General features: G+C 38.4%; 1 protein-coding gene and 1 long non-coding RNA gene across 9 annotated transcripts in view; one reads left to right on the top strand and one right to left on the bottom strand.

Moving 5' to 3' along the window:
- Positions 1–26,648, bottom strand: part of LOC148977567 (uncharacterized) — a 214,203-nt gene that overhangs the window by 4,781 nt on the left and 182,774 nt on the right. For 3 of the 5 annotated variants that reach the window (XR_016169701.1, XR_016169698.1, XR_016169700.1), the window contains 2 exons: positions 21,741–21,781; positions 18,317–18,661 (listed from right to left, as the gene is read on the bottom strand). This is a non-coding gene — a long non-coding RNA (uncharacterized LOC148977567). The remainder of the gene's footprint in view (positions 1–18,316; positions 18,662–21,740; positions 21,782–26,648) is intronic. The other 2 variants (XR_016169699.1, XR_016169702.1) reach the window with 2 other exon arrangements.
- Positions 1–26,648, top strand: part of pcdh19 (protocadherin 19) — a 63,947-nt gene that overhangs the window by 10,105 nt on the left and 27,194 nt on the right. For all 4 annotated transcript variants that reach the window (XM_089134936.1, XM_089134935.1, XM_089134934.1 and 1 more), the window contains exons 3-4: positions 22,559–22,617; positions 25,226–25,398. In XM_089134936.1, the coding sequence (XP_088991062.1) occupies positions 22,559–22,617; positions 25,226–25,398 (232 nt within the window). The remainder of the gene's footprint in view (positions 1–22,558; positions 22,618–25,225; positions 25,399–26,648) is intronic.

Genomic DNA, 26,648 nt, shown 5'->3' with positions numbered 1-26,648 from the left:
TTAGCAGAAGTGATTATCCAAAATGACTTGGAAATGAGGAATACAGTGACTCCTAAGGAGGGAGTAACATGAGGGTAGAACAGATAGAAGATATATAGCGAAAACAGCAATTTGTATCTCAAGGCTACAGCAAAGCTCTGTGTTTACGATACTGACTCTCTGGAGATGATTCTGTGATCCCAGTCTCTGAGGAATTGCATTGTTTTTACATAGTCATGTGGTTAACCTGTCTGTGGTTGGTCTTCAAAATAAGGTTCAGGTTCTCTCTAGCCGATTATACAAGATCAGTGGTGAATCTCGCAGCATAAGCACACGTGACAATCTGCTCAAACTAAAACGAAGCCTCTTTCCATCCATGACACTAATAAAAAGCTAAAAATCATCAAGTATTGATCTGCCTTGTGTTAGTGCTTGGAGAAAGCAACCTGTTAATTTATGTACTGTAGTTCCCTTAAAAAAAAAAAGATTAATGTTTTAAGGAGAGTGCGAAAAAGAAAACTCAATATTGGTTTTATTTGACTAGTGTCACGTATTATCTGTAAAAGAATCCTTGTCTCTGGTTTTGGAGCAATAATTTAAGTACTGTCCAGATGATAGCATTCTGTTACCGAAAATTGTTCATAAATAAATAAATCCCACTGCTTGCATAATATTTGAGATCAGCCTGTCAATAAGGATTTGTAGATACGATTAGATTAATCACATAGTACTATTAGTGATACAGACGTATGTCATTTTGAAAGTTGTCTTTTCATTATAATGAAGCAAAGCTACATACGCTTTCAGTTTGTGTTGATGTTAATGGTAGCCCTATTCTCCTGGGTGCCAAACTAATCAGTAGTATATCCATCATGCACTTACAGCTTCACAATAAGGCTTCTCTGCACAAGACTCATTCCCATGTCATTTTGAGTATTCAAAGCAATGTCATGCCATGTAAAAATACACATTATTTTCGTCATTTCAGCCACTTAGGACTTGGGTTCCCATGGGTCCTTGAAATCCTTGAAAGTTTGTGAATCTGAATTTTATTTTTCAAGGTCCTGGAAAGCTCTTGAAAATAAGATACAGGTCCTTGAAAGTGCTTGACTTTATTTTCTGCAAGAAATTTACAGAAAAAAAAATCTATATTATTCGCTCCTGTCCTGTTCAGCTAACACATTAGCTTCCTTCCTTTGTTGAAGAACTTTTGGTTTGACAAACCCTTTATAGAATTATTCCAGAGCTACATTATCTGTTGTTTACTAATTAGGCTACCATATATATAAACTTTGCTGTTTAAAATAAATTTCAGTTGTTTTTCAACACAAAATTGCTTTTGAAAAATAATTTGTTTCACCTTTCAGGTTATGTTTTTGAAAATGTTTTGACTTCACTGAACTGTTGGGGTTTTGTGTTTCTCTGAATTTCGTCAGACTAAGCCAATTAATCATTCTAAATCCCATACATGATAAGGTAAAGGCCACAGCATGCTGCCTCCCTGAAGGGCTTTCAGAAAGGCTTCACTGAACTCGGCTGCTCTGATGAAGAATTTGGATTTTGTCACTTGCAATTGGGGGTGGGGGTTAGTAAGCAGAAAGAAAGAAAGACAAGAAAGAAATGTCATAAAACAACAACTACACAGACTGCCTGAACTTGACATATTTTTTATCAACTTGAGTTCTCCTGTTCTTTATTTTATGTTATGTGCCAAAGAGAAAAATAGACAGTACGAGAGACCGAGCAGGAAGAAAAGGGATAAGGAAGTGAGAGATACGCCTTATCTCAAGTACCTCGCGATGCGTTCTGATTGGATTCTGCCAGATGAAGATGGGAGTTTTCAAAGGTTATATTTGTAAGCCACAGACTCGGCTGGCATTCTGCCTTCACGAGTCGCCTACAAACAGGAACATTTCTGGATCTAATAAAAGGGCCACAGTTCCATTATAACACAAATGTTCAACCATTCCCCGAACTCCGACGTTCAAGTGAGACATTATTAGAGAAATATAGTCAAGCAAACTCATTCTCTTTAAATCGCCTTACTGTAGCCTGCAGATGAGGCATTCATAGCTTCATCTGGAATAAGAAAAACCCCTAATGCTATCTTTGTGACTCCAGTCATGAGCTGACATAAGCCCTCTCATTTGATGCCCGCTCTCAAACATTTATGACAAAAAGCTGACAATGTAATATCTTTAGTCAGTCAGTACAAAAAAGGAGAGATCACCCTAATATGAAAGCATTTGCAAAGTGACACACGCTAAAATCTGTTTCTGAAAAGTCCTATTTAGTCTTTTTACATGACACATGCTGTGTATGTACATACTGTACAGTGTATGTTCATATACCAACACATTCTCATCCCAGGGCGTCATATATGTGACGCTTTTGAAATTGCATCTAAATCCGACGCACATGGCACCCTTTTGCGTCAATATAACACGCTTCTGTTATGGGTAGGTTTAGGTCTGGGGTAGTGTTAGGGTTAGACCACTAGGAGGCGCCTTCTGGCCCATATATTTATCTGCGTTTCATATTGACGCTAAAGGGTCCCGTGGGTGTCGGATGTAGAGGCAATTTCAAAAGCGTCACCTATATGACGCCTTGGGATGAGACCGGGCAGCATATACAGTATATTAAAATCAGCCATTAACTTTTGACATTTTTGAAATTCTCTTTGTATGTTTACTTTGAAATCACTTTTCATAAAAAAAACAACAACATTTTTTTTTTTCACACTTTTGCAAAGTAACACTTTATGTGTGATGCCGCTTAGATCAGGGCGACAAGATGGAACCTGTGAAAAATGACTTCTGAAGGAAAAGTAGCTGGCCAGATACAGATACAGTTGAGACCCACAAGAGAGGAAAATAACTATATAAATGATTTCTCTCTCTCTTTTAGCCTCATCTCTCATTAACACAGATTTAGCTGCCAGCGCTGAAAATGCCTGTGGTTAAATTAATAGGATGGGAAAGGTCGGCCTACATTTTCTAACACAAGGCATTGCCACAGGGAATGACGAACAGACAGCTTTTTACATGGTTGATCAGAATATTAGGGGATTTGTTAAATTATATAGAGAGGATAATGGACAAGGTACACCATTTTTCGCTTATTTTAACTAGGAGATTATGTGAAATATTCACAGTTTCTCGTGTAGTGCCCTGACATGAATTTAAAAAAAAAAAAAAAGAAAAAGAAAATTCTAGCGGGTGCAATTCAAACTGGTGTGTTGATGTATATGTGGAAACCATCAGATTTGTGAGAGCAGATGTCCTCCCAAATATTTGTATACCTACTTGCCAATTAAACTACCCGGGGATCTGCACACGGATAGACCTTTTAGGGAAATTGAATATCTATTCAACTCCCTGTTTTTTCACAATAAGCCATTTGCATTACAGTATAAGCTATGTTGTCTGAATCATTTGAAAGTGGGATGCTATAAATATGCCCCCAAGTACAGAGGTGAAAAGTGCTTTTATAAAACATCCATTTGTTAAGCTACATGAAGTTTATTTATTTGCCGTTTACAATCGATTGATAGCCAGTACTCTGGATGTTAACAGGATGTTCCCAAACCCCATAGTAAAGGATCCAAAAAAAGCATTTAGAGGTATAGAAAGTGCATGTGGCATTATAACAACAAAAGAAAAGAACAGTCATTATAAATATTGTTTTCTTTCCTTTTGATGTGGCCAAACTGAATTTGTTTCTGTGCTTTTCTTTTTCTTTCTCCGTGCCAGGGATTGCATTCATTATCATAAATTGGATATATGAAAGATAGATAGACAGATAGATAGAAAGTTCACCATAACAGTGCCTACCACTTTTATCTCCAGTGTTGTACATTGTAAAAGCCTTGTGCAGTTTGTTAGAATGTGTGATATTGCATTTATGTTTGTTCTTTGTGCATTTATTTTCACAGATTAATATCTGAACTTGTTTATGTATCGATCTGTGCTTGCCTCACTCTTCTGCGTCTAATACAATCTTCTGATGTATCGAGTCAATTACATATCAAGAACTCACCCGTATTACTCACCTCTATATTTATTAAAGGGGGAAAAAAACTGTTTCTTGAGACAATGTGTACACAATATCGTAGCACATATCTGCTGAGATTAATTTCTGCATTCACTGGGTGTACAAGAGTAAGAATAACCAGCCCCTTTGTGGGTCTATTGGCAACCGGGGTTATTTGTCTAGTAGGCAGGGTGTGCTGAGTGTGTGTTGGGGTGGTTTAATGAACAGCAAGATTGTTGGCAGGAAGACTGCTGTATAGCTGTAGCACTGAGAAAACAGCAGGCCAACATAATTGTGCATTGTTCAGCCATAGAACAGGAGGCAGAGCATGTAATGAGCTGTGGCACCCGCTCACGTCTTTCCTAATGGGCTATGACCAGGTTCATCCTTCCAGGGGCCTTAGCCACTCCAATCATTGCTATCGCCCATTCCCCCTTGACTTTTCTTCGAAGAACGCAATATCCACCGCTTCTGGCTGTTCTTTGTTTTGTCTTTTATTATATACTTTTATATTTCACCCAAAGAGGAAAACTCTGTCATCATTTACTCACCCTCATGTTGTTTCAAACCTTGTAGGACTTCTTTTGCCATGGGGTGAGTAAATATAAGCCTTGACACGGGCCACCAAGAATCTTGGAACGTTCAAGATTAGTGAGAAATGTGTTGATGTTATTTGCAAGATGCTGTGAAAGTTTTCCACTGGCTTGTTTTTTTTTTTTTTTTTTTTTTTTCGTGGGGTTGGAACGGTTTGATCCTGTTTTGCATTTTGATTGCTCAAGCCTCCTGCATAAATGGGATTCCAGTAGGCTTACTTCACTTACACGATTTGTCGTTTCTTCATTTTTTTTTATTTTAGTTTATTTTACCTGAAAGCTTGAGACGCATAGAGTCAAAAGCGTTTGAAAGCCCAACAGACCAAAATAAACATCAGTGAGTGAAAAAGCTCCTGAAATTGAGTGTCTATGAAAATGCAAAAACGATTTTAAGCTGCCCTTTTTTTTTTTTCCGAGACCACTCGGCAAGACACAATGGAGGTTTGGTTTGACTCTCTCGTCACGTCCAGCGCTTGATGTCCTGCAGCCAGGGAGCCAAAGTTAATGAATGAGATCGGTGTGTTCTGATTTGCTGCTCTGTTTCTGGGCACTGCGCTCTCAGCATGGGCTGCAGCCTCTCTAACCACATTCTGACAAGACAGCTGCTCTGAAAGAGAGAATGATGAAGAATGTGAGCGAACGAGAGACTTGATTCGAACAGGGTTGATGAGTATTGCGTCGCAGCTATAATGATAAGGGTATAATTTGTCCTTAGGGGTACAGGTTCCTCTAAAGATGTGTGTTCGGCGGCCCAACGTTCTGAGACGTCATTAGCCTAAAGCAAACCGACAGAGCCCGATATAGCGGCGAAAGCCCACGAAGATGCCCCCGAACACGCGAGTTGATCTGTCATGATTATAGCCGGTGGGGGTGGTGTGTGGTGTGGAGGGGTGTTATTCTCTGTTGGTCTCTTGTTTATTATGTCTTGGTTGTTTCATGTAACAAATGGGGAGAGACGGTTTTCTCTCAGGGGTTCTTAGCTTCTCCCCATAGAGCGTGATTAATTGTTATTGTGGTCTATTTTTATGTTGTGTCCTGAAATACGAAGGTACAGGAGAGGTAGCTTGACAATGTAGCTCTGGGCTCTCGCTTGACAGTGTTTGCTTTATGGTATTTTCATATTTTATGGCCTCGGCTGATTTAGTTACTTCAAAACATTGCTCGCCATTAGACAGAACACGGGTACTAGCGAGCCCTTCCTGCCATCTATAGGCCTGCGGTCTTGGGCAATGCTTTATAGATGTGCTAATGCACCGCAGACAAGCATGTCTGACAGATTAGGGGACGTCGGGGAGACTCTGAGGACTCTCTTTCATCTGTCCGTGTCTTAATAATGATTAGTCCACAGGCTTAAGACCAGATTTGTTGTGCCTGAGACAACTCACCCTGGTTAAGAGGAAAGCCTCAGGTTTAGCCACTAGAAGGACCAGGCTGACACGATGGAGAATTTGAGTGGGCAGACATCCTCTCAGAGACAGGGGAGAGATGCTACCTGAGTGCTGCTTACTGGACTGGACAGGGAAAGAAAGAGAGACAGGGAGTGATTCTTATTATAATGCTCCAGCCACAGTGCTGTGGTGGGCTGTAGCGTGCATGAGCAACCACAAAAAGCTGACTTTTGGTTTAATTTGGAAGACTAGCAATAATCCAGACTAAATCTCTTAAAGCTGCAGCTTTTCCTCTGTCGGATTAAGGGGCAGTATTAAAAGGATAAGAGCTGCTTATCAGTGCTTCGCTCAACACTTCCCAGTGACTTCCAAAAAAAGTGTGTATAAATGACACCAGTTACAGTCAGATAATTTGGCCATTACCGATTATCTATCACCTATATGATACACCTACACTCTAAAAATGCTGGGTTGTTTTAACCCAACTTTGGGTCAAATATGGACAAACCCAGCCATTGGGTTACATTTCTAAATTACATTTTTATCCCAATGTTTGGGTTTGTCCATATTTGACCCAAAGTTGGGTTAAAACAACCCAGCATTTTTAGAGAGTAGTATACGCAAGAAGAAAGCACTGAGATCTTGTAGTATTGGAGTAAATGAGTAAAACAAGCAGTATGAAGCTATTAATTCCTAAGGCAGGATAACAGTATGTTAGGAAGCGTACATCTGTTTTCAGTTTAGTAACATTTCCTAGAAATATAAACCCATTGGTATCAATGGTCACATATAATCTAGCCTCTTGGAAATCAGTAGGACATGTTTCATATCTATTACTATTGTATTTAGACATTCATATTTGACTCTATTTCTAATTCCTAAAGGGATAATTCCCCTAAACAACATTTACTCACTCTCATGAGTGCTAAACAAATATAGAATAATATTATAGTATAATAGTACAAAAGTCAATATTAGTATTAATACTACACTTGCATAAACTTTCAAGTTAAGAAGTGATTTAAAAACCTCGTAACCAAAAAAGATTATATTTTACAAAAGTGTTTTAACTGTTTTTGTCCATACAAAGAAACTCCACTGACTATCACTGTATAGACAAAAAAAAAAAATTGATGAACTATCAATTTAACTAACTCTTAAGAAGGTCATATTCATAAGATTAGGTAAGTTAATGAAAATGAAAATGAAGAAATTTGAATGTCAGTTAATTTTACTTTATACATTCATCTATTTTTTTAATAATTAAACCTTCATATTCGTTACAAAATAGTGAGGCAGCAAAATGTAACCATGAAAGCTGCATTCTTTCGTTTTGTGAAATGATCCATAGCTGTTTAGCTATGCCTATATTTATTTATTTATCTACAAGAAGTGGATTGACAGGATTACATATGTACACCTTTTCAGTTTTCACTTTGAATACAATTTGTATTTCTGAACATTGCTAGACAGCTGGAAGTTTTATTTACTCGCTTGATACAACACCGCAAAACAAGCATTTGTAAAGTGGTCTTAGATCTAGAAGGAAGTTGGTGAACAAAGCCTGTGGTTGTCATTACTTGAATTATTTATCTACTTTTTCTTTTCCTTTTTTTTTCCCGCAGCAGCAGCGAGGCACAGCGCAAAATGCGAATGCATCCAAAATGAGCCTGTTTGTTTAAAGCTCCATTAATGAAGTGTTACTTTTTTTCTGTTTTGTTTTTGGCTGTCTCACTGTCAGTGCTGCTAGGGGAACAAGCATTAATCCAGCGCATCATGATATGTGTTGTTTGAAATTGCATGAAAGCGAGAGGCTGCCATGTGTCTCACGGGGGCGAAGAGCGAGAGAAATAGGACTCCGCAGGGGCAGAGGCAAAGAGAGCACAACCTTTTTTGGTCTAGAAAAACGAGTATCCAATGGGGAGATGATCACTAAGGGAGCAATGCAAAAATAGAGGTGCGTGTGTGTAATTCTTGTTTACAAGGTGACACCTTTTTAACCTTCTATTAACTGCATGCTCCTGAGAGCATCTGTTCTCCACTGGGAGAGGGACATCACTTGATTCTTTCCCTCTGAATTCACCTTAAAGTTACTTTTTGGGTGCTAATTAACAAAGAATCCAATCCCACCAATCTGTTAAGGTTTTAATTAGCGAATCTAACAATATACAAGAAATCAAAATGATCAGAAATCACTACATATTGGTTTTGTAAGAACAAAAGGACAGATAAATGCTTTCTCTCTCCTAGAAACCGATACCCCTGTATTGTTGGCTGACCTCGTCTCTAGTCAAACTAATGATCTTTATTAAAGCAGACCAGGGCAACCATTATGCCGCATTTATCTAAGGGGCTTTTTGCCAGACTTGGTGTGTTCGTCTAACTACACTCTCGGTATGGGCATCTATTAAGGTAGAAAGTTGATTGTGATAATTATAATGAGATAATAACAAGGAGTCTAGTCGTTAAATGTAAAAGTCAGCTTCCATATTAGCGGTTTGTTGGCATATCTGGACAAAACTGGCATGGATATGTGGAGTGTTTTTCGATAACGCAAGGATTTCGAAGACAAATGCAGTCAAAGGAAGAAACCGCATATTTTGTGTCAATAAATACCAGAGCGCAAGCTAATACAATTCCCATCAAATTCCCCTGTAGATGTTATAACCCCATTTTAAAGACTCATTTTCAAAGAATATCATAAATTGCTTATTAACCTACAGCCCAGGACCCCGTTGTCAGCTCTTCTCTGTTTCTGCTAATCAGAGGAAGTGCTATTTTTCAAAGCTCAAACTGAACAAAATTGGAGCTGCTGAAGAACTCTAAGGTTGGCATTATTCTCAGGTAATGAGTGTAAGAGAGCCCAATTATTTCACTTGCCATCAAAACAGAGGAAGATTAACTCTTCTTCACTTTGACACTCTCCAGCAGTACTATCTTTTTATAGATGTTCGCACTCTTGATCCGTCTATGCGGCACTGATGTTATTTCATGTTTTTCATAGTATACGCCGCATGTTCGCATCTGTGTGCCATTGCTATGCTTTTTTTAGTGCACGGGAGGTTCATCAACAAGCCTGCCACCTGAACAAAAACACAAAGTGAATCATGTGGCTCATCATGCGCAATGGCCACGACTTTCTCTGAAGAGCGGCATTAAAACACTAAATTAGAGATACAGCTACGCTGTGCATACGGAGGGGGAACCACTTTCACCCAAGCTTAGCTTGAATCCCAGTTAAGTATTGGGTTTTGAAGCTTAAATTGTCCAACTGCAGAGGGATTCCACCACTTTGCTTTTGAAAAACATAATGTAGATTAAATGGAAAGGCCACAGTCGGAGTCCTCTGAATAAATGAAAAGAGTCCAGCTCTATAGGGTATCACATTTTTTATCAGCCCTGCAAGGAATAAAATTGCCCGCTAATCAGGAGGAGCCCGAATAACAAGAGATGAATGGAATGGTTCGCCACTGCTTTGACAAACTAACACATCTGAATCTGTACCGACACACAGTGAGCCTTAAGATATGTCTGGCTCCTAAAACTGAAAAACACAAGCACACCCACGCGTGCATGCACATGAATGCACCCCGACGTCTTTGATAAGAGACAATTACCACGCATTGTTTACGGTGCAAGCCAAATTATTTCAGCTCTTTATTTCAAGGAAGTCTTGGTGACAATAGTGTGACAAAAGGTGTGCTATTACTCTCAATATACCAGCACAATGCCAAATACAAATCTGATCTTTAACAGCGCTAATCCAGATGTTTGAAACACAGAGGGGGTGATGTGCCATCCGTATGCTGTTGTTGTTGTTTTTTTTTTGTTGTTGTTGTTGCCCACAACCCCCTTGCCATGCTCTCCTCCCCCCAAACCTGTTTGCCCCCAAAGATGGTCTAATACAAATTAAATTAAAGAAAGCCAGCACAGATAATCCTGGTGTGTTTCAGCTGCTGCGACGGCGTGGGGTCAAGCCCGCAGCATCTGGCCCTCCTCGCCACAGCAAGCCCACAAGCTGCTCCGCTCTCACTGGAAGCTAGAGTAGAGCAGCACACCTACTGGCACACTTAGGAGAGTGTGTGTGCGTGCACATGTGGTCCCAGGATGTGGGAATGTAAAACAATGGTGTGAGCCTGTCAGCATAGATGTAAAGTGTGTTGCTGCTTATGCAGGTTTATTTGTTTGTGCAGTGTTAAAGGAGTGAAGGGAAGGGTGTTAAATAAGTGTCGTGGTGCAGCTGGGAGAATGTTTTCAAGCAAATCGCTAATTGAAAATCCAAAGAAATGCATGCTTGAATTAGCCTCGTATCTGTCGACATTCCCTTGTGTAACGCGCAGTGCAATGGTGTGAGGGGGCGATGTTGTGGAGTGGTGATGGCAGACAGTCAGCACGCTGATTAACATCTGCTCATTGGTCTACAGATGAGCCACTGATGTGTGTCAAGGTAAAGTGTCGCTCTCAATCCCAATGCTGACAGCTGCTAAAAAAAAAAAAAAAAGGCCATTTCAAATATTAGGAGCAGATGTGTCTGTATAGATGTGTCTGTACAGTATTGCATCATGAATTGTTCTGATTGGGTCAAGCTTGTTATGATTACAGTTGAGTTTTTATCCTCCCATCTGTCCATTAGGGCATTAGCGGCAAGCCTGTCATCCAGCAGCGCTTAGTAAGGTGGTAAGGGCATAAACTGCAACAAGAGCTTGGAGGAAAGGCGGGGGTTGGATTTTTGCATCTTCGCAGTCTTTAATTGCAGTGGATATGCTCTTTTTTGGCTACAGAGCAAAACAGTGTTACAGAATGTAGCCACTAAATAATGTTGAGGAATAATAAAAAAAATACAAATACTTTATTTAGCAGATATTTTTGTCCAAAAAGCCAAAAAAAAGTTTAGAAATACAGGAGGCAACAGTATTAAAAGGGCAGGTACATTTAAAGTCTTTAATTTCCTTTTTTTAACCCTCCTATTATCCTTGGGGTCAATTTGACCCCATTCAATGTTTAACGTCTGTAAAAACATAATTTTATTTTTATTTTTTGCTTCAAATTTAATGACTTGTCCTAATTTAATGGGGACAACTCTGAAAACATAAAATTTACCTGCTAATATTTTTTCAAAGTCCTGTACAAATTTTGTAGCATCGGTGTTCCTTGGGGTCAATTTGACCCCAGGCTCTTTTAGTTGTATAATAAAACAGAAGAAATATTGAAATTTCACACACATTTGTTTTGGTTGTTATATTGAGGTCATTATAACATGTTATAATTTGAATTTATAATGTTCATTGTAATTTTACATATTCAATATCATTTTCAAAAAACGTCCCTCTGTTTTAGGGCTCTAACCAAACATAACCATATCTGTAGTATTGCGAGAACTACTAGTAGTTCACATGACATGTGACATAATTCTCAAGATAACTAATAATTCTTCCCTGTGTATTTGGGAGGGGAAAACATCATTTTTGTGAGAACTTGGATGTTTCCCGTGCCATGGGGGAGGAGAAAACATAATTTTTGTGAGATTGACCCCAAACATAACTCGTGTTACTATCCTTGATAAAATAAATAGTTTTTCTTTCCAAATTTTATAGATTACAAAAATCTATACTTAGAAATATTATAAAACAAAATAAAACACCAGATGTATTTATACTTTTCCAATTTTAGGTCAAATCAGTAAGATTTTATGTTGATTTGTAAATTTGTCCATAGTCGTACAATGGGTATTCTGGATGTGTAAGGGGTTAGGTGGGGTTAGGTGGGGTTAGGTGGGGTGGGGAGCGGGGTGGTGGGTGGATGTCAACTTAAAACGTTACTTAAGTAGTCAACAAAGACATAAATTAACTAAGACAAAACTTTGTAAAAAAAAATACACATATTGTGGAGGTTTAAATTACTGGGGTCAAATTGACCCCAGAGGGTAAAAAGTGTTATCAGATTTGAGGGTAACAGGAGGGTTAAAGGGGTCATGAACTGGCTTTTTAAATTTTATTTTATTGTTGTCTGAGGTCAACTTATGACGTTCGCTTGGTTTTTGCATTCAAAAACATCTAAATGAATAAGTAATAGGCTATTTTCTACCATAGTTTTGAGCCTAGCTCAAAAACGCTCGGTTTTTATGGGCGTCTCGCACTGAAGACTTGGAAGTAAATGCCCTCTGCTGTGAGTGGATAACAGTTTTGCATATTATATTGAGTTTCAACTCACATGTCTGTCCAGTATTGTCTGCAGTCAGAGTCACATTTTTCAGTGAAAATGTCCAATGTTGTAAAATGGCAACCGGAATAATTCGCCCATACATGTTAGACCGAGAGTCCGTGTGTTGCACCATTCGTGTCAGATCCAATATAGACGGCTCGGCACCGTTCTTTAATCTTAATCGGTCTGCAAATCCAATCTTGTTTACAAAACAATCCTCTGTGAAATAAAGCGTTTTCTGAAACGTACAGGATATACTTTTAATATGATAACCTCTTAGATGTCAAAAGCTCAATGAAAATTTGATTTCACAGTTCATCACCCCTTTATCAACATTATAAATATTAACTTTCCAATTGGCTTTTTCGCATTGACTGAATTTTAAAAAGAAAGACAGATGAGGATAAGTAATAAGACCCTCAGCAACATACTGTACAGTTTAAGAGAATCAAAGTATTGTTAAAGCGCCTGATTTCAATGTGTAGAAGTGAATGATTCTTAAAAACCCCTATGAGAACCACAGGTAGTTTGTTAAATAGTGGAAAGAGAGAGAGGCTTGAATCTGTCATCCGTATTAGCATCACCTTAAAATGTCTAGACCATGTACTAACTACACTGTCGTTCTGAAGCCTGGGATCCGAAGCCAAGTATGCAGTAAACATTTTTTTGTTTGAATAAGTGGGGAAGGTTGGAGGGATTAGTGAAAGATCAGTGAAAGTTACGCCGCTTCCTGTTTGCACATTGCATCACATTGCATCTCCCCGCATCTCATCTGTTAGGGAAGTCAATAAGGAGATGTCAATAAGGAGGCTGGCTCAATCCATCTTAGAAAGGGGAGAAAGAGAGAAGTGAAAAGACAGTGAAGAAAGAGAAAGTGCACTTGAGGCAGAGACATGGAGTACATCCGGGGAGACAGAGTCTGTAATAATAAGTTGCTGCAAATTTCATCCACAAGGAGAAAAATATAATCCTGGAAAGATGCTTTTGTGCCTTGTCATTGTGGAAAGGTGTTGTGCTTTTGGCGGGGGAGGCAAATGGGCTGAGAGTGTGTGTGGGGGATGTGGGGAGGCTGGGTCTGTTTGACATCTCAGTACTTTGACATATATTTGGGAGAACATACCCCTAGATACTATGTCATTATTTTGGATCAAAGTGTCAAGCGGATATATGATTTACACTTATAACAAAAGCAACATCCAGAATGGATGAGTCGGCACTCCCTGCTGGAGCACAGTGCTGGATATTACACTGATGTAAAGGTGTTCACATCGCTCATGTCTGCTCACGCCCGTCGAATGAGTCTCTGTGTGTATTAGTGAGTGTGTCTGTGAGGGAGAGAGAAACAGAAAGATGCATGACTATGGTGTAAAATGGCTCAATGGTGCTCATCCTGAGCTGTGAATATAACAGGCGAAGCACTCACTCTCTTCATGTTCAACAGTGCAGCCAGAGTCTGTCTGTCTGTCTGTCTGTCTGTCTGTCTGTCTGTCTGTCTGTCTGTCTGTCTGTCTGTCTGTCTGTCTGTCTGTCTGTCTATCTATCTATCTATCTATCTATCTATCTATCTATCATGAGCAAACCTCTGATTGTAAGAATAAGCAAATTAACAAGCACCATTACAAATTCTAGATGATACAAACAACGTTTTTTAATTACTTAATATTGACTAAAATAGTAAATATTTTTTTTTAAACAAATGCTATTCTGTTGAATTCTGTTGGTTGAAAGAATACTGAACTTTTTCAACAATTACAGTTTTTTTTATTCGCTTTGGTACTATTTTCACAAGTAAGGTGTACATTTTCAAAACTCTTAGTGCTAATATCACAACAGATCATCAAAAGTGCACTTTTTTCAAACATTTCATCATGTTTTCAACTGTGTTAGTACAATTCACACAATCACAAAGTATCCTTTTCACAACACAAAATAAGTGTTTCATCTACATTATTGTTTCATTCACAGTAACTGCCTTTCATAAAGCTCTTACTATCAAACTTTTGATTTGCATCTCTTTTTGTTCAGTTTAATACTTTTGTCTATTATTTAATCCAACAGATCTTAATGGTTAATCAATTAATCATTTGGTAAACCTATAGATTTTCATTTCAGCAATATACAGTATATGGATTTTGAGAACTACAGAAATAAAATGTGTGTTTGTATGAATATTTAAATTACATGTAACCAGTAACCACACATGATGAATACTCGTTATAGCTATTTTTTTTTTCACAATTTTTTTCACAGTCTGACCACAATTGGCCACTATGTACTGTAATGTGTGCACTAAATGTTATGTTTTGTTCTTCTTTAGTTACATTTCATTATAGAAAGTATACCTATTTTACAATTATATCTGAAAAATAAAAACTATAATTTGACTAAATGATTGTAAAGGATGTCTTCATTGATCCTTCATTTGTAGGCCTACATATATGATGGATATTTGGAAATTATAGATTATGTAAATGTTGGGTACTGTAAGTGTATTGCCTAATGTTACAGTAAAACTGTGTAATCTGTCTTTTATAGTACTGTAGCATATTCATTTCAGCACTTCTAAGGCCGATTTGAAACATGTATCTTGCATTGTTTGCTGTTGGATGAACTGATTGTTAAAAGTACTAAACTGAAAGAAGATCATATTGTTGTGTTTCAGTGATTAAACCAAATGTTCTCATTACATATTACAATAATCTTGTGTTTGAAATAATTATTATGTGGACTGAAAACATGTGCAACTGACTGAAAGCATTACATCAGGTTTTGAAAGAATGACTAGCTGCGTTACAAGTGTGATCAGTTTGGATTTTTGTACTAAGAGTTTTGAAAATGTACACCTTACTTGTGAAAATAGTACCAAAGCGAATAAAAAAACTGTATAATAGTAGGATAGATGTTTTGTCATTTTCCGATCATTCTGGAGCACCAAATCAGCATATTAGATCATTTCTGAAGGATCATGTGGCTCTGAAGATTGGAGTAATGATGCTGAAAATTCAGCTTTGCCATCACAGGAATTAATTGCTTTTTAAAATATAATGAAATAGAAAACAGTTATTTTAATGGTTATAATGTTTCATTCAAATGATCAAATAAATGCAGCCTTGATGAGTATATACACAAACAATTACTAACCACAATCTTTTGAACTGTAATGTAGTCATGAAATATTTCCTAAATCTTTTGAACTGTAATGTAGTTATGATAGATTTGCTAAAAAATACTAAGAGCCACAATTAAAAGTAAATTCTACTAAATCAGTAGGACAATAAAGACTCTACCTCAATAACCTGTGCGAGTCACATCCTTTTATCTGAAGGCTAGTGAACCAACACATGTTTGTACATCTTGCTATTATCTATCGTCCGGGTGACTCCTTTTCAATTCCAGCTGACGCCAGGTGGATGCAAGGAGACTTTTGAATAAAAAGAGTGAATGTCTTTTAGTCCAAGCATTTGAATTAGAATAGCATCCCATACAAGTGTCTTCTGCAAGTTCAACGAGTTTCATTAGTTTCTATGGCTAAATTGTTCTTTGAAAAATGCAATATGCCACACACCACCACAATCACACACACACACACTTTCTTCTATTATGACCAGTATGCTTCCTGTAAAGCATCCAAGCAGATTGTGAATTCTCTGAAACACACACAGACACGCACTACGGGTTGAGGAGGATATTATAACATCCAAGAGCTATTTATAGTGGACAGACTATCTGATCAATTCCCAAACACCACAAGCCAACAACAAACCCAAGTGTTCTTGTAAAAGAGAAATATCAAAGTACGCACACACACTCACATGTACAACAGATCAGAAAGGAGTGTCGCAGTAGGAATGTGGCCTAACGTTAACTCAACAGTATGATGGCCCTCCTTGCAGGAATGCAGATATGCATGATAGGAAAGGTTATTTAAATCTTTTCATCACACAAAAAGGCAAATAGTTCTGACATATGATGACCTTGTGAATTATTAACATAGCTGCCATTAATAATTGCATAATTAATCACAATTGAGCATATACCCCTTAGCATATGTAGATTGAGTCTTTTACAGGATCAAACAGAAGGGCATTTACTTATTCCCGTCTCTGTTAACGAAGCAGCTGTTGAGCTAGGAAATGACCATTTCTGCTTGTGGTTGTTTATGAGAGCTTTGTGATTTTCCTCTTAAAAGAAATATATCTATTACACTTCACAGGAAAAGCAACACTGAATGAATGAGGTAGTGTGTTTGTGTTTACTCATTTGTAACACATTGTTTCGTCCCCATGGATAACTGCTTTAGTTAGTGGAATAATGTGACGCCGAATGTGCGAAGCTTATTTTTTTTGTGAAGTTGTTTTTTGAAAATACAAATCACTTTGAACCCACTGGGTGTTTTTTTTTTTTTTTTTTTTAAACAACATACAGCCAGTTTAAAGCCCCAAAAGCATTTATCCTTGAAAATGGCTCCCTTTCATAATAAGATGGATTTGCAACGGGCCAAACTGAGTTGAGTGTGAATTGACAGGTGATGAAGTGGAATGATCTCAGGGATATGGCAGCTTATTTGTCACATGGGCTCCCATAGCGATTGATTCGTTATAATTTGTGTTTGTAGGTAGCCGGCTGCTATTAAACGTCAACAAGTCCTCATATTCATCACGGTTCCTGCCGAAGATGCAGAAATAGAAAACGTAATCTCATCCCGATGCCAGGGTGAGCCTGAGGCGCTCCTTCACCTCCCTTTATACTGTCGAGCCTCCCCTAGGGCTCACACGGTCTGAGGGGAAGAGAGGGGGGTGGGGGGGGGGATCTATAATCTAGCAGATGGCAGAGGATCTATGGGAAATTCTATAATCAGAGGTTGGCAACCTAACACCAGGCTGAGGAGCGCTGTGTTTCTCTGAGCTGGGGAAGGAAGGATAAATCCATTCCTACCAGGTGCGAAGATGAAGCTGCGGTGGTCCGTTCCTGTCGTCACGGGTGTCGCGTGGAACAAGACCAGCAGCTTAGAGATGCTGCAGACCCACCAAAAATATGGTGGGGTGAAAAGAGAAGGCTTCAGGAGAGTAGGAGGCAAGAAAACAATAAACATAAAAATACAGGAAGGCTTGCATGTCATAGAAGGAAAAAGGAAGAGTGTGAGATGTCTTTACAGAGCGACTCCGTGTTGAGTTTGCAGAGAAATTCAATATGCCGGCGGGCGAGAGAATCCCCTGTACCATTCACACAGTCAAACGACACACACACGTTATTTCTCTGCAGCCTCACTGCAGCAATACGTTTGTAGACATATAGACATCTCCTAAGCCTCCGTGGAAAATGCCACCCTTGCTACAGGCTCATTTCTGCTCATATCACTAAGCTCTGCTCAACAAAGTCGGTCTCCAGTTTTGCCATTTTTTTAAAACAAGAACATAGCAATGCACAACCTGCTTTTGCCTCATGATAACCTCTCGTCAAGGCTCCTTGTGGATGGAGGTAAATAAACAGGACTCATTATGAGTACCGATTTCCTCCCAGCACTCTTGGGACTGTGCAAATAAGCTTTAAGATGACTGAAGAGTCAGCTTCCAAATAACTACGAGCACCAAACTGCTATTGAAATGAGTAATGGAATGGTTTAATTTTAACTGAAGTCCGTCTTATTGTTTATATATATATATATACCTCTGACTGAGATATTAGGAGCATTTGAACATTAGTGGAGGTATAAAGAAGAAAAGGGGACCCTGATCTTCAAGACACATTTTATTTATAATTTTGAACCTGGCTTTATCCAATCCTCAGATTTGATTTTTTTTTTTAAATATATGCAAATTAGTGCATATTTAATTAGATAATGCTGGGAACGTTTCTGCTAGTTAAAAAATTGACCCGGTGTCTCGGATTAACTAGTTTTGTGTCCTGGAATCAATTTAATAGGCATTTTATCTACGGTGGTGAAAACAAGGGTACAGTCTGATAATTATTAATTGCCGTTCTAGCGTGTAGTTTGAATTGGTGCATAATTTGCATGTGTAAATGCACGTATTGGCTGATGTATCAGTTTCAGAAGAGATAATACATAAATTGCTGCTGAGGTGTGACAAGTAGGCCTATGTTGTTTTCCCATTTTTTTGTCACCTGAAGAACTCCTGCTCCGCTCGCTCGTTGCATCTGGCCTCTGTACAATGAACGCTCTCGCATCCGGACTATGGAACCAATTGTCACGCTGGGAAGAAGGCAAATCAAATCTCACAGTGGCAACTAAGCGAGGAGATTGCTTTTCCTCTCCACTAGCTGAAGTTGGAAGAGTTCGGTTGGGGTTAGATGCGGCTGGTTGGAAAGAAAGAGAGAGAGAAAAATTAGGTTAGGGTGTCGCTTAGCTCTGCGTAGTTCTTGTTTACCACCCCATTTCCATTACTTTCCTCTCCGGCCTTTCCACCTTCACTCACAGAGCTCTTAGGGTGCGATTTGCCCCACCAGACCCTTAAGTATGTGGGAAGAAACACAACAATAATTACAGGGATAAGGTGACACTGGCCGCCAAACTGGGGCCGCTCGGATCATAACAACACATTGTAGAACCTGATTAAGTAGCCATTTGTGGCAGCTCGTCTGTAGTTTAAGCAACCCTCATCTCTGAGCCTGAAACCCAACCTCTGTGAAAGAAATATTGATAGTCCTTATGATTTGATGGCGGTCAGCGGTGTAGGCATACAGTACATTACTTTACAGGAAGATTGCAGCTAATGCATGAAAGCTCTCTGGCATAAAGACCTCTGAGGGCCAAGGGCGCCTCTTAAATGCCCTCTGGCCATCAACCTGAATTAATGAAAAACACAAGAACATTGCAGAATACAATTGATATCCCTTTTTGGGGGATGCTTACTCTTATAAAGAACGTGTTGATGTCTGCTTGAATTCAGTACTGAAGTGTTTACTAATCTTCAGCAGTGAGACGACTTTATGGAACAGCAGCTGTATTTGCATATCTGAAGCTATTACTCCAATTAGCCCATTCTGATATAAGCGGAGAGATCAAAATGTCAACAGAAGGAAATCTGCTGAGATGACGGAGCCTGAATCATAGATAGTGACTCTTCTCGTAAAAGGGTTAGTGATCCGTGCAGTGTAACTGCGTTTCAACAGCGCTCTCATTTGTTTTAAGTGCCGTGGCCGAGGAGAGTGAGAGCAAAGCTTCGTATGTGTTGATGCACAAGGAGGACGACCTCTCGCTCTCCCAGCAGAGATCTGGAGAACGCAGCTTAGAACCAGCCACATAGAGGCACATCATTTGGAAATTTGTATATTGTCTTTTTAAATGAATCTTTCCCCTTGTTACTCAGTACATTGCTGTTCATTAGTCTTTTTGTGGGTGACTGTAGAGATGGAAAGGTTCTGTAATGAGTTCTCACAGGGGCTAAAATAGAGCACAGGTGCCATAAAACACACTCACACACACACCTATCTATCTATAGCAAATATTTCAGAACTGTGGTGTGTACACTCTTAGAAAAAAAAAAAAAGGGTTCATTGGAGTTCTTTATATGAAGCATAGGGTTCCAAAGAAACTTTTAAGCTAAAAAAGGTTCAATAATGACAAGAAAGAACCCTTTTGGCACAAAGGTTTTTATTGGCTATTATTCATTAATATATTACATTATTCTGTAACATTTTGGAATTCAATTATTTTTTATTAAACTGTTGTAGTAACTTAATATCACATTGTAATCATGCTTATTTTTGGAAGAGAAAGAGGCACTCTTCGTGTGATATTGATTAACTACATAAAAGGATATAAATATATACATTTTCTAACCCTCATATCTAGGATTTTATGATCATTCACATTCATTGTATAGAACATTTTAGGGGTTCCAAATACTTAGCATTGCTAGAACCTTTTAAGGGGTTAAAAATGGGTTTTTACCCTTTTTTTCTAAGAATATATATATATATATATATATATATATATATATATATATATGGAGAGAGAGAGAGAGAGAGAGAGAGAGAGAGAGAGAGAGAGAGAGAGAGAGAGAGAGAGAGAGAGAGAGAGAGAGAGAGAGAGAGAGAGAGATCAGTTCTGAAATATTTGCTCACGCCTGTTACTTTGATATTAATAGAGTAAGCCCTGACAAAGACAAAGAGGCAAGTAACTAACTTGTGAGCTACAACGAGAACAAACAAATTGAGGTCTGCTAATATAATGTTAATTAAAATGGCTTTTTACAAATTATCTCTGTGATTACAATGACTTAAGGTTTAATTAGAAACATAGCAAACACCTACACAGGGAACCTCACACACACACACACACACACACACACACACACACACATAAAAAAGAACGTTAACCAGTGAACCAGAGAACGTTCAGAGGGTATATCTCAATTAGACGCCTGGTCACTCGTCACTTGCAATTAAAATATTATCATGTGTTGAGGTAATTAAGAAGTGTGGAGGTGAGGCAGTAAGCAGCAGCTTACTGACTGGAGATGGAAGAAGATCTGAGGTGGACAGTGATAACAATTACTTTACTATAAAAAACAAGATTTTTTAAATGTATTTATTTAATTTAAATATATTTAACAGCCCTCTAAAGATATGATATATTTTATTTAAATATATATTGCTAAAATTAATTCAATTATGACAATTACGTGACAATTTGGTCTTGGCAGGCTAAATCTGCCATGCATGCTTCTGTTGCTAAATATAATATTAAACATATTAAAAACCAGTAAAAGTATGTTTACAGAAATAGGATCCAATAAATCCATTGTGAAATGAATCCTGCTAACATGTCACTTATGTAATTGTTGAATTGCTCTGTAGGTATCGCCTAGTCACTGGTGATATACACAGATGAAGGAAATGGGCATGTTTTTGGGATCATAGAACTTTATGCAGAGTTGTTTCATCTGTGATTATGATAGCTAGTATCTGTCTCTCAGCAGCTAGTGTGGAGGTCCCTGGCTGGCGGCATAATCATTGGTCTTGTTGCACTTTCTGCATTAACCTTCTTATCGTCTGGGTGACTGCTGTTGTCAGAGGGGCTGATGGCTAGACATACCCCTGGAAGGAAGCCATTGAACTATTTTCTATCTCATTTTAGAATCAGCTGAAGTTGAATCTGAGAGGCAGGTTTCTCCCCAGGGAAAATGCTTGCATCAATAGTAGCCAGTTAGATTCAAAATGTTTAATCCAAACTGGAAAACAGAAATTCCCACTAAATGAACATAATATTTCTTATCCTTTTTTTTTTTTTTTTCACCAATTAAGCAACAGCCATTTACAGTGATGTTAAGCTGCATGTGTTTATACTTATCATTTTAAATTTGAAAAATGCCATGAGGAGATTTTCTGACCAATCAAATTTATTGTTGAATCTAGGCCTGGTTTCACAAACAGGGCTTAGATTAAGCTAGGACTAGGCCTTAGTTCAATAAGGACATTTAATTAGCTTTAATAAGCTATCAAATCAAATATTGAATCAAACTGAGTTCCGATTCACTGAAATGAACAGTTTAAAGTGATTCATTAGTCAATTTATTGAACTTACCAACAAGACTTGGGAACAGGTCTTTCTCAACACTCTAGTTCCTGCAAAGACAAGTCAAAGAGTATTGTGAAATTAGTCATGCTGTTTACAAAATTTAATGACCAAATATGAAGTGCATTGAAATCTTTGCATTATTCATGTTGATTTAATTTCACAACGCCAGCAATAGCGGCACAAATATACTGTGAATACTCTATAAATGTATCACCCAGTTCTACTGTGTACTTCTAGTCATTTATTTAGAAAGCGCTGCCTTCCTGAAGACTCTGAAGTCTCTTTCTCAATGTGGGTCAAAGAGTCATCAAATGCAGATCATTGAGGCCTTTTCATCTGCAATTGCAAAGTTAAAAAAAAATCCCCTGGCACGCTCTTAATTTCTTCCCGCTGAATATTTATTTCTTTGATATTTCTACATTAGCATCTTCAAAAGTGTTGTGAGGAAAAGCAGCACTCGAAGAGAGGAAACTTTCTTCTCTAACCCCCGAAACCCCTCCTCTATTCCCCAGTTCGGCTTAATGACACTTTGAAGGGCGTGTTTTTTTTTTTTTTTTTTTTTTTGGGTGGGGGAGGCTGGAGGAGTGACGACAGGAGCAGACTCACTGCAGCAGAACAGGCCACATGTGCTTAGAAAGAGAATGGGGGAGTTTGCCTTTGAAAGTCCAGGCAGCTAACTAGAGTCTTTGTGTAAAATAACATTTATATTGAAAGGCAATTACTGGTGACATTATTTTGGTTGCTGCATAATTAAATTCATTTTTGTTCTCTCTCTCTCTCTCTTTCTTTCTCTCTCCCTCTTTAATTCTTTCTCTTTCCCCCAGACGGAGAATTATTCCATTGACTCCAGTTATGTAAACAGCAGAGCACACCTAATTAAAAGGTATGTCTTTATAAAGCAATCAGATTAACTTATCTAACTTGTTTTGATGCATTCTTAAAGCGGTCAGATCATAGCTTGTTTTGTTTTTCATATTTTCTTTTGTATTATGCTAAAAATCCTATTTTCATGTGCAAAGAGCAATACTATTATTATAGTAGGCTATATATTCTGCTTTTTCTCATGTCAACTGGGTGTACCAATTGTCACACATTTTGGAACGAGATGTTTTTTGCATATTAGTTTCAATAGGTGGATATACAATTACAGTACAATGTACAACTCTTTATCTAACAACAAAAACTTACGATATTTCCCATGTCAGATGCCAATTTTCAGTCTTAGAGTTGCCACTCCACATATCGTATAGGCAAGATATTAATGCTCAAAATGTTTATAAATGGCCAGTGTTAAGCTTTAATAATTCAGTATTGTAAGTGTTTAAGCACATCCTCCCCCCCTAATATGAATAATTCCATAAAATCCCTGCATCCCCAACGTGTGTATACATATTACATGTTAGAGAATATTAAAACTGTAGCCCAGAGCGGAGGAGGCTTGTGCGGTTAAGCTACATCTGTGTAGATGTTAATCTGATAGCTAAATCTACATGAATTTTAATCCCGGAATTCCAAAGGATTCTCCCTCAGTGCACACAAGGAGGTCTTTGTAAGGCCACGGAGATAAGGAATAGGTAACGTTATTTTGCACTGTGGAAGAAAGGAGCAAGGACAATAGATCCTTTGTACTGGCAGGACTTGGCTAGCATTCCTCAGTCCACATAAAAGGAGGCTTTTGACTGGCAGGGAACATTGGCATGCAGACATCCCTAATGAAGGTCCTTGGCCGCCTGGGGCCCTGGCCGCTATGGATGAGCACAGGGACTGTAATGCCTCTTTTACACGGAGCAAAAAAAAAAATAACATTCAGTTTTACCTCAGTACCGCATTTTTCAAACCAATTACAGCAATTTTATCTTCTGAAAAAGCACTGCATGTGTACATAAACAAAGAGTATTCAAGTGTCGACTGTTTGGCTCTTCTACACTACAAAGAAATCCCCGGTGCCTGTGGGAGTGCAGACTGGGACAGGTGCAATTAGACTGATAAAATCAGAGACTGCACTACCACCATTGCAGTGACATTGCTAGAATTCCTCTCTCCCTCTTCTCTTTCTCCTTGGAAGAGGCTGCAGACATGCTTTTGTCTATGTATGTCTGTGTGTGTATGTGTATACATGCGTTTCTGATCCTCGCTGTTGCTTCAGAGGCTGAATGTGTTCCACTGGGCTAACTATCAAATTAAGGGAAATCAGGCTTGTTCACTGCAGCTGTCTCTTGGCAGGTTTTTTTTTTTTTACCCCTCTCGCTTTATCAAGTCATATAATGTGGGTAAAGAGGAAAAGCACAGTTTGCTAAAATTATTAAACATCTTTCTCTCTTTTTTTTAAACATCCAGGGGTTTATGTGACCAACATAAGTTCTCCTAAATAAGAGGAAGTGGCCAGGTTTTGTTTACGTAAAAAATAACAACCATGCAATAAAAGAATTGTAGCTTTTGTCAAAATTCTAAAGTATTTCTTTTCCAGGAAAATTAACCATAAATATTGGTGGATCATATTGTATGCAGGGATGATATACAAGATATCTGTGCAGTTTTATTTTACGATTCACATCTTTTTAAAAAAAATACTTTTTTAAAGTGATTGTTATTTTTACACACCCCCAGGGTCCATTAGTTAACACTGGTTAATGTCTTATCTAAATTAAAATGAGCAGTACCTTCGTTATAGTATTTATTCATCATTTTTAATGCCAGAATATACAAATAAAACTGTTCATTGTTAGTACTTGTTCAGGTCTACTGAATAATGTTAACAGATTCAACTTTTGATTTTAATAATGTATTAGACAATGTTAAAAGTAGCTAACATTAAAAATGGGCATTTTTTTTCAATAATTGTTAATTTTATTGTAAAGTGTTACTGCAGATTTTAAGAAAATTGTATCAATACAATGAAAGTTAAAGAGGCAAAAAAAAATATCATAAAAGTATTTCAGAGAAGTCATTTTGTACAATATTAACATACAGTTTAACTTACATTATCATTAATATGCCTTCATTTTTGTCTGTTCCAAATCCGTCAAGTCATATGCACTGCTTTTATAATATTTTTTTTAGCTAATTTTGTATTTTGGCAACTTTCAATAAAGAGAATGTTACATAGACGAGAGAAAGCCAGAGTTTGAGAGTCTGACATAGGGTGAGTAAACGATGACAGAGTTTTCATTTTTTGGGTCAACTACCCCATAAATGCCTCTGCAATCAACAGACGTATTTCTGAAACAGTCCTTAGAAAATGTAGGAACTTTGACCGTAGCAACACAAAAGAGCTCTGCACAGCCAAAGTGTGTGCAGGCCATTGACCCCCGATCCTTTATCGGGGGTCATTTCGTGAAAAAAAAAAAACCCTTTTTCAGCTACACTCTCTGTGTGGCTGGAAGATAAATAAAGGTAGCACGGGGTGAAGAGAGAGTGAATGATGGAACCAAAGTTGACAGTTAAATAACACTATCCTTCTTTCTTGTCTTTTCTCCTTCATATGGCTCTAGCACGTCAACATTCAAGGACATGGAAGGAAACAGTCTGAAGGACAGCGGGCACGAGGAGAGTGACCAAACCGACAGCGAACATGATGTTCAGAGAGGGCACTACGCTGACACGGCTGTCAACGACGTACTGAATATGACCGTACCCCCCAACAACTCGCAGCTACATGACCAAGGTAAGACAGAAAGATCTTGACTAGCTGAATGCATAGGAAGAAAAAAAAAAATCAAGACTTAGCTTCGCAGGCAGAGTTGGCCCAGAGGCGCCTCACTAATGCACAGGCAGCACTTCTCTTCCTGGAGTCTTTGATACGAGCCCGAGAACATTATTGACGGATGTGAGCAACGTCTGCAGTCGACTGCTACACTTCAGATCCAGACCTAAATGGCAGCAATTAGGCTGACAAAGGTTGAAGGTGGAAATCTACATATCACGCAGTCTCCTCATGCATAATTCACTTGGATCATTTAGCAGGGAATTAATGTTGATGTTTCTTTTTTCCCAACTGCCGTTAAAGACATCCTGTATGATGGCAGGAGTCAGTAAGAGGTCATGTTCACTCTCCGCTACTGCCACTCAACGCTTCAAAGTTATAGAGCAACGAGTGGCAGCGCTACTCAGAATCAAAGCGCGGAGAAGACCAAAGGAAGGCTCCGAATGGTTTTATTGCACCGATTGTTTTGTGTTGTCATGCTCAATCAGCCTTTGATCTATGCAATTTAGAACAATTGAACACCTCTCGCAGCCGCTAATAGTCAATAGAGAAAAACTCTACGTATTCTTGTCGGATGGAAATTAGTCAAGCAGTTTTCTGAATTACAATGAGACCTTGACATTTGCTGAATGGTGTATAGAAAATGGAGCATTTCTGAGGGAGGAATCATTCAAATCATTTTAACCAAAATTAAAATTGGTCATTAAAATCGGCAAGACAGTTGCTCTGATTGGAGTTTAAAGAACATGAGGCATTGTGAATCGCCTGTGACGCGCTAAATCAAGCTTGGCTGCGTCTGATTGACAGTGCTGCCGCTTACAGATCTTGGTGTCTTGTTTAGAGAAGAATAGCCAGCCTAATAAAAGAGCTAGGGATGAGAAAAGACAGAGTTAACGGCTATACAATAATTTAGCTTGTTCTTCCTCGTTGTGTTTTTTCCCCTCTGTAAAGCTTATTTGGTCCAGATCGTGTGCTCTATGGCTCTAATTAACAGGTTTGTTCTCCAGATGATTCACACGAGGTATGGCGACTAGACAACCCATTTAAATGTTTATATGTACATTTGTTTGAGCGTTGCTAGGGTCACCGTGGCATCCATGTTATGTCTGCACTATGGAAACCGCTGAGAGGAATTACGAGCCTCTGGGTTTCCATGATGGAGATCTTTCTGCATTTCTTTCACCGCCAACTTCCTGTCAACGTCTAATGAG

This window comes from Pimephales promelas, chromosome 9 (assembly GCF_988280905.1).
Source record: "Pimephales promelas chromosome 9, fPimPro1.hap1.1, whole genome shotgun sequence".
NCBI classification, from domain to species: domain Eukaryota; kingdom Metazoa; phylum Chordata; class Actinopteri; order Cypriniformes; family Leuciscidae; genus Pimephales; species Pimephales promelas.
This window is presented reverse-complemented; position numbering and strand designations above follow the sequence as displayed.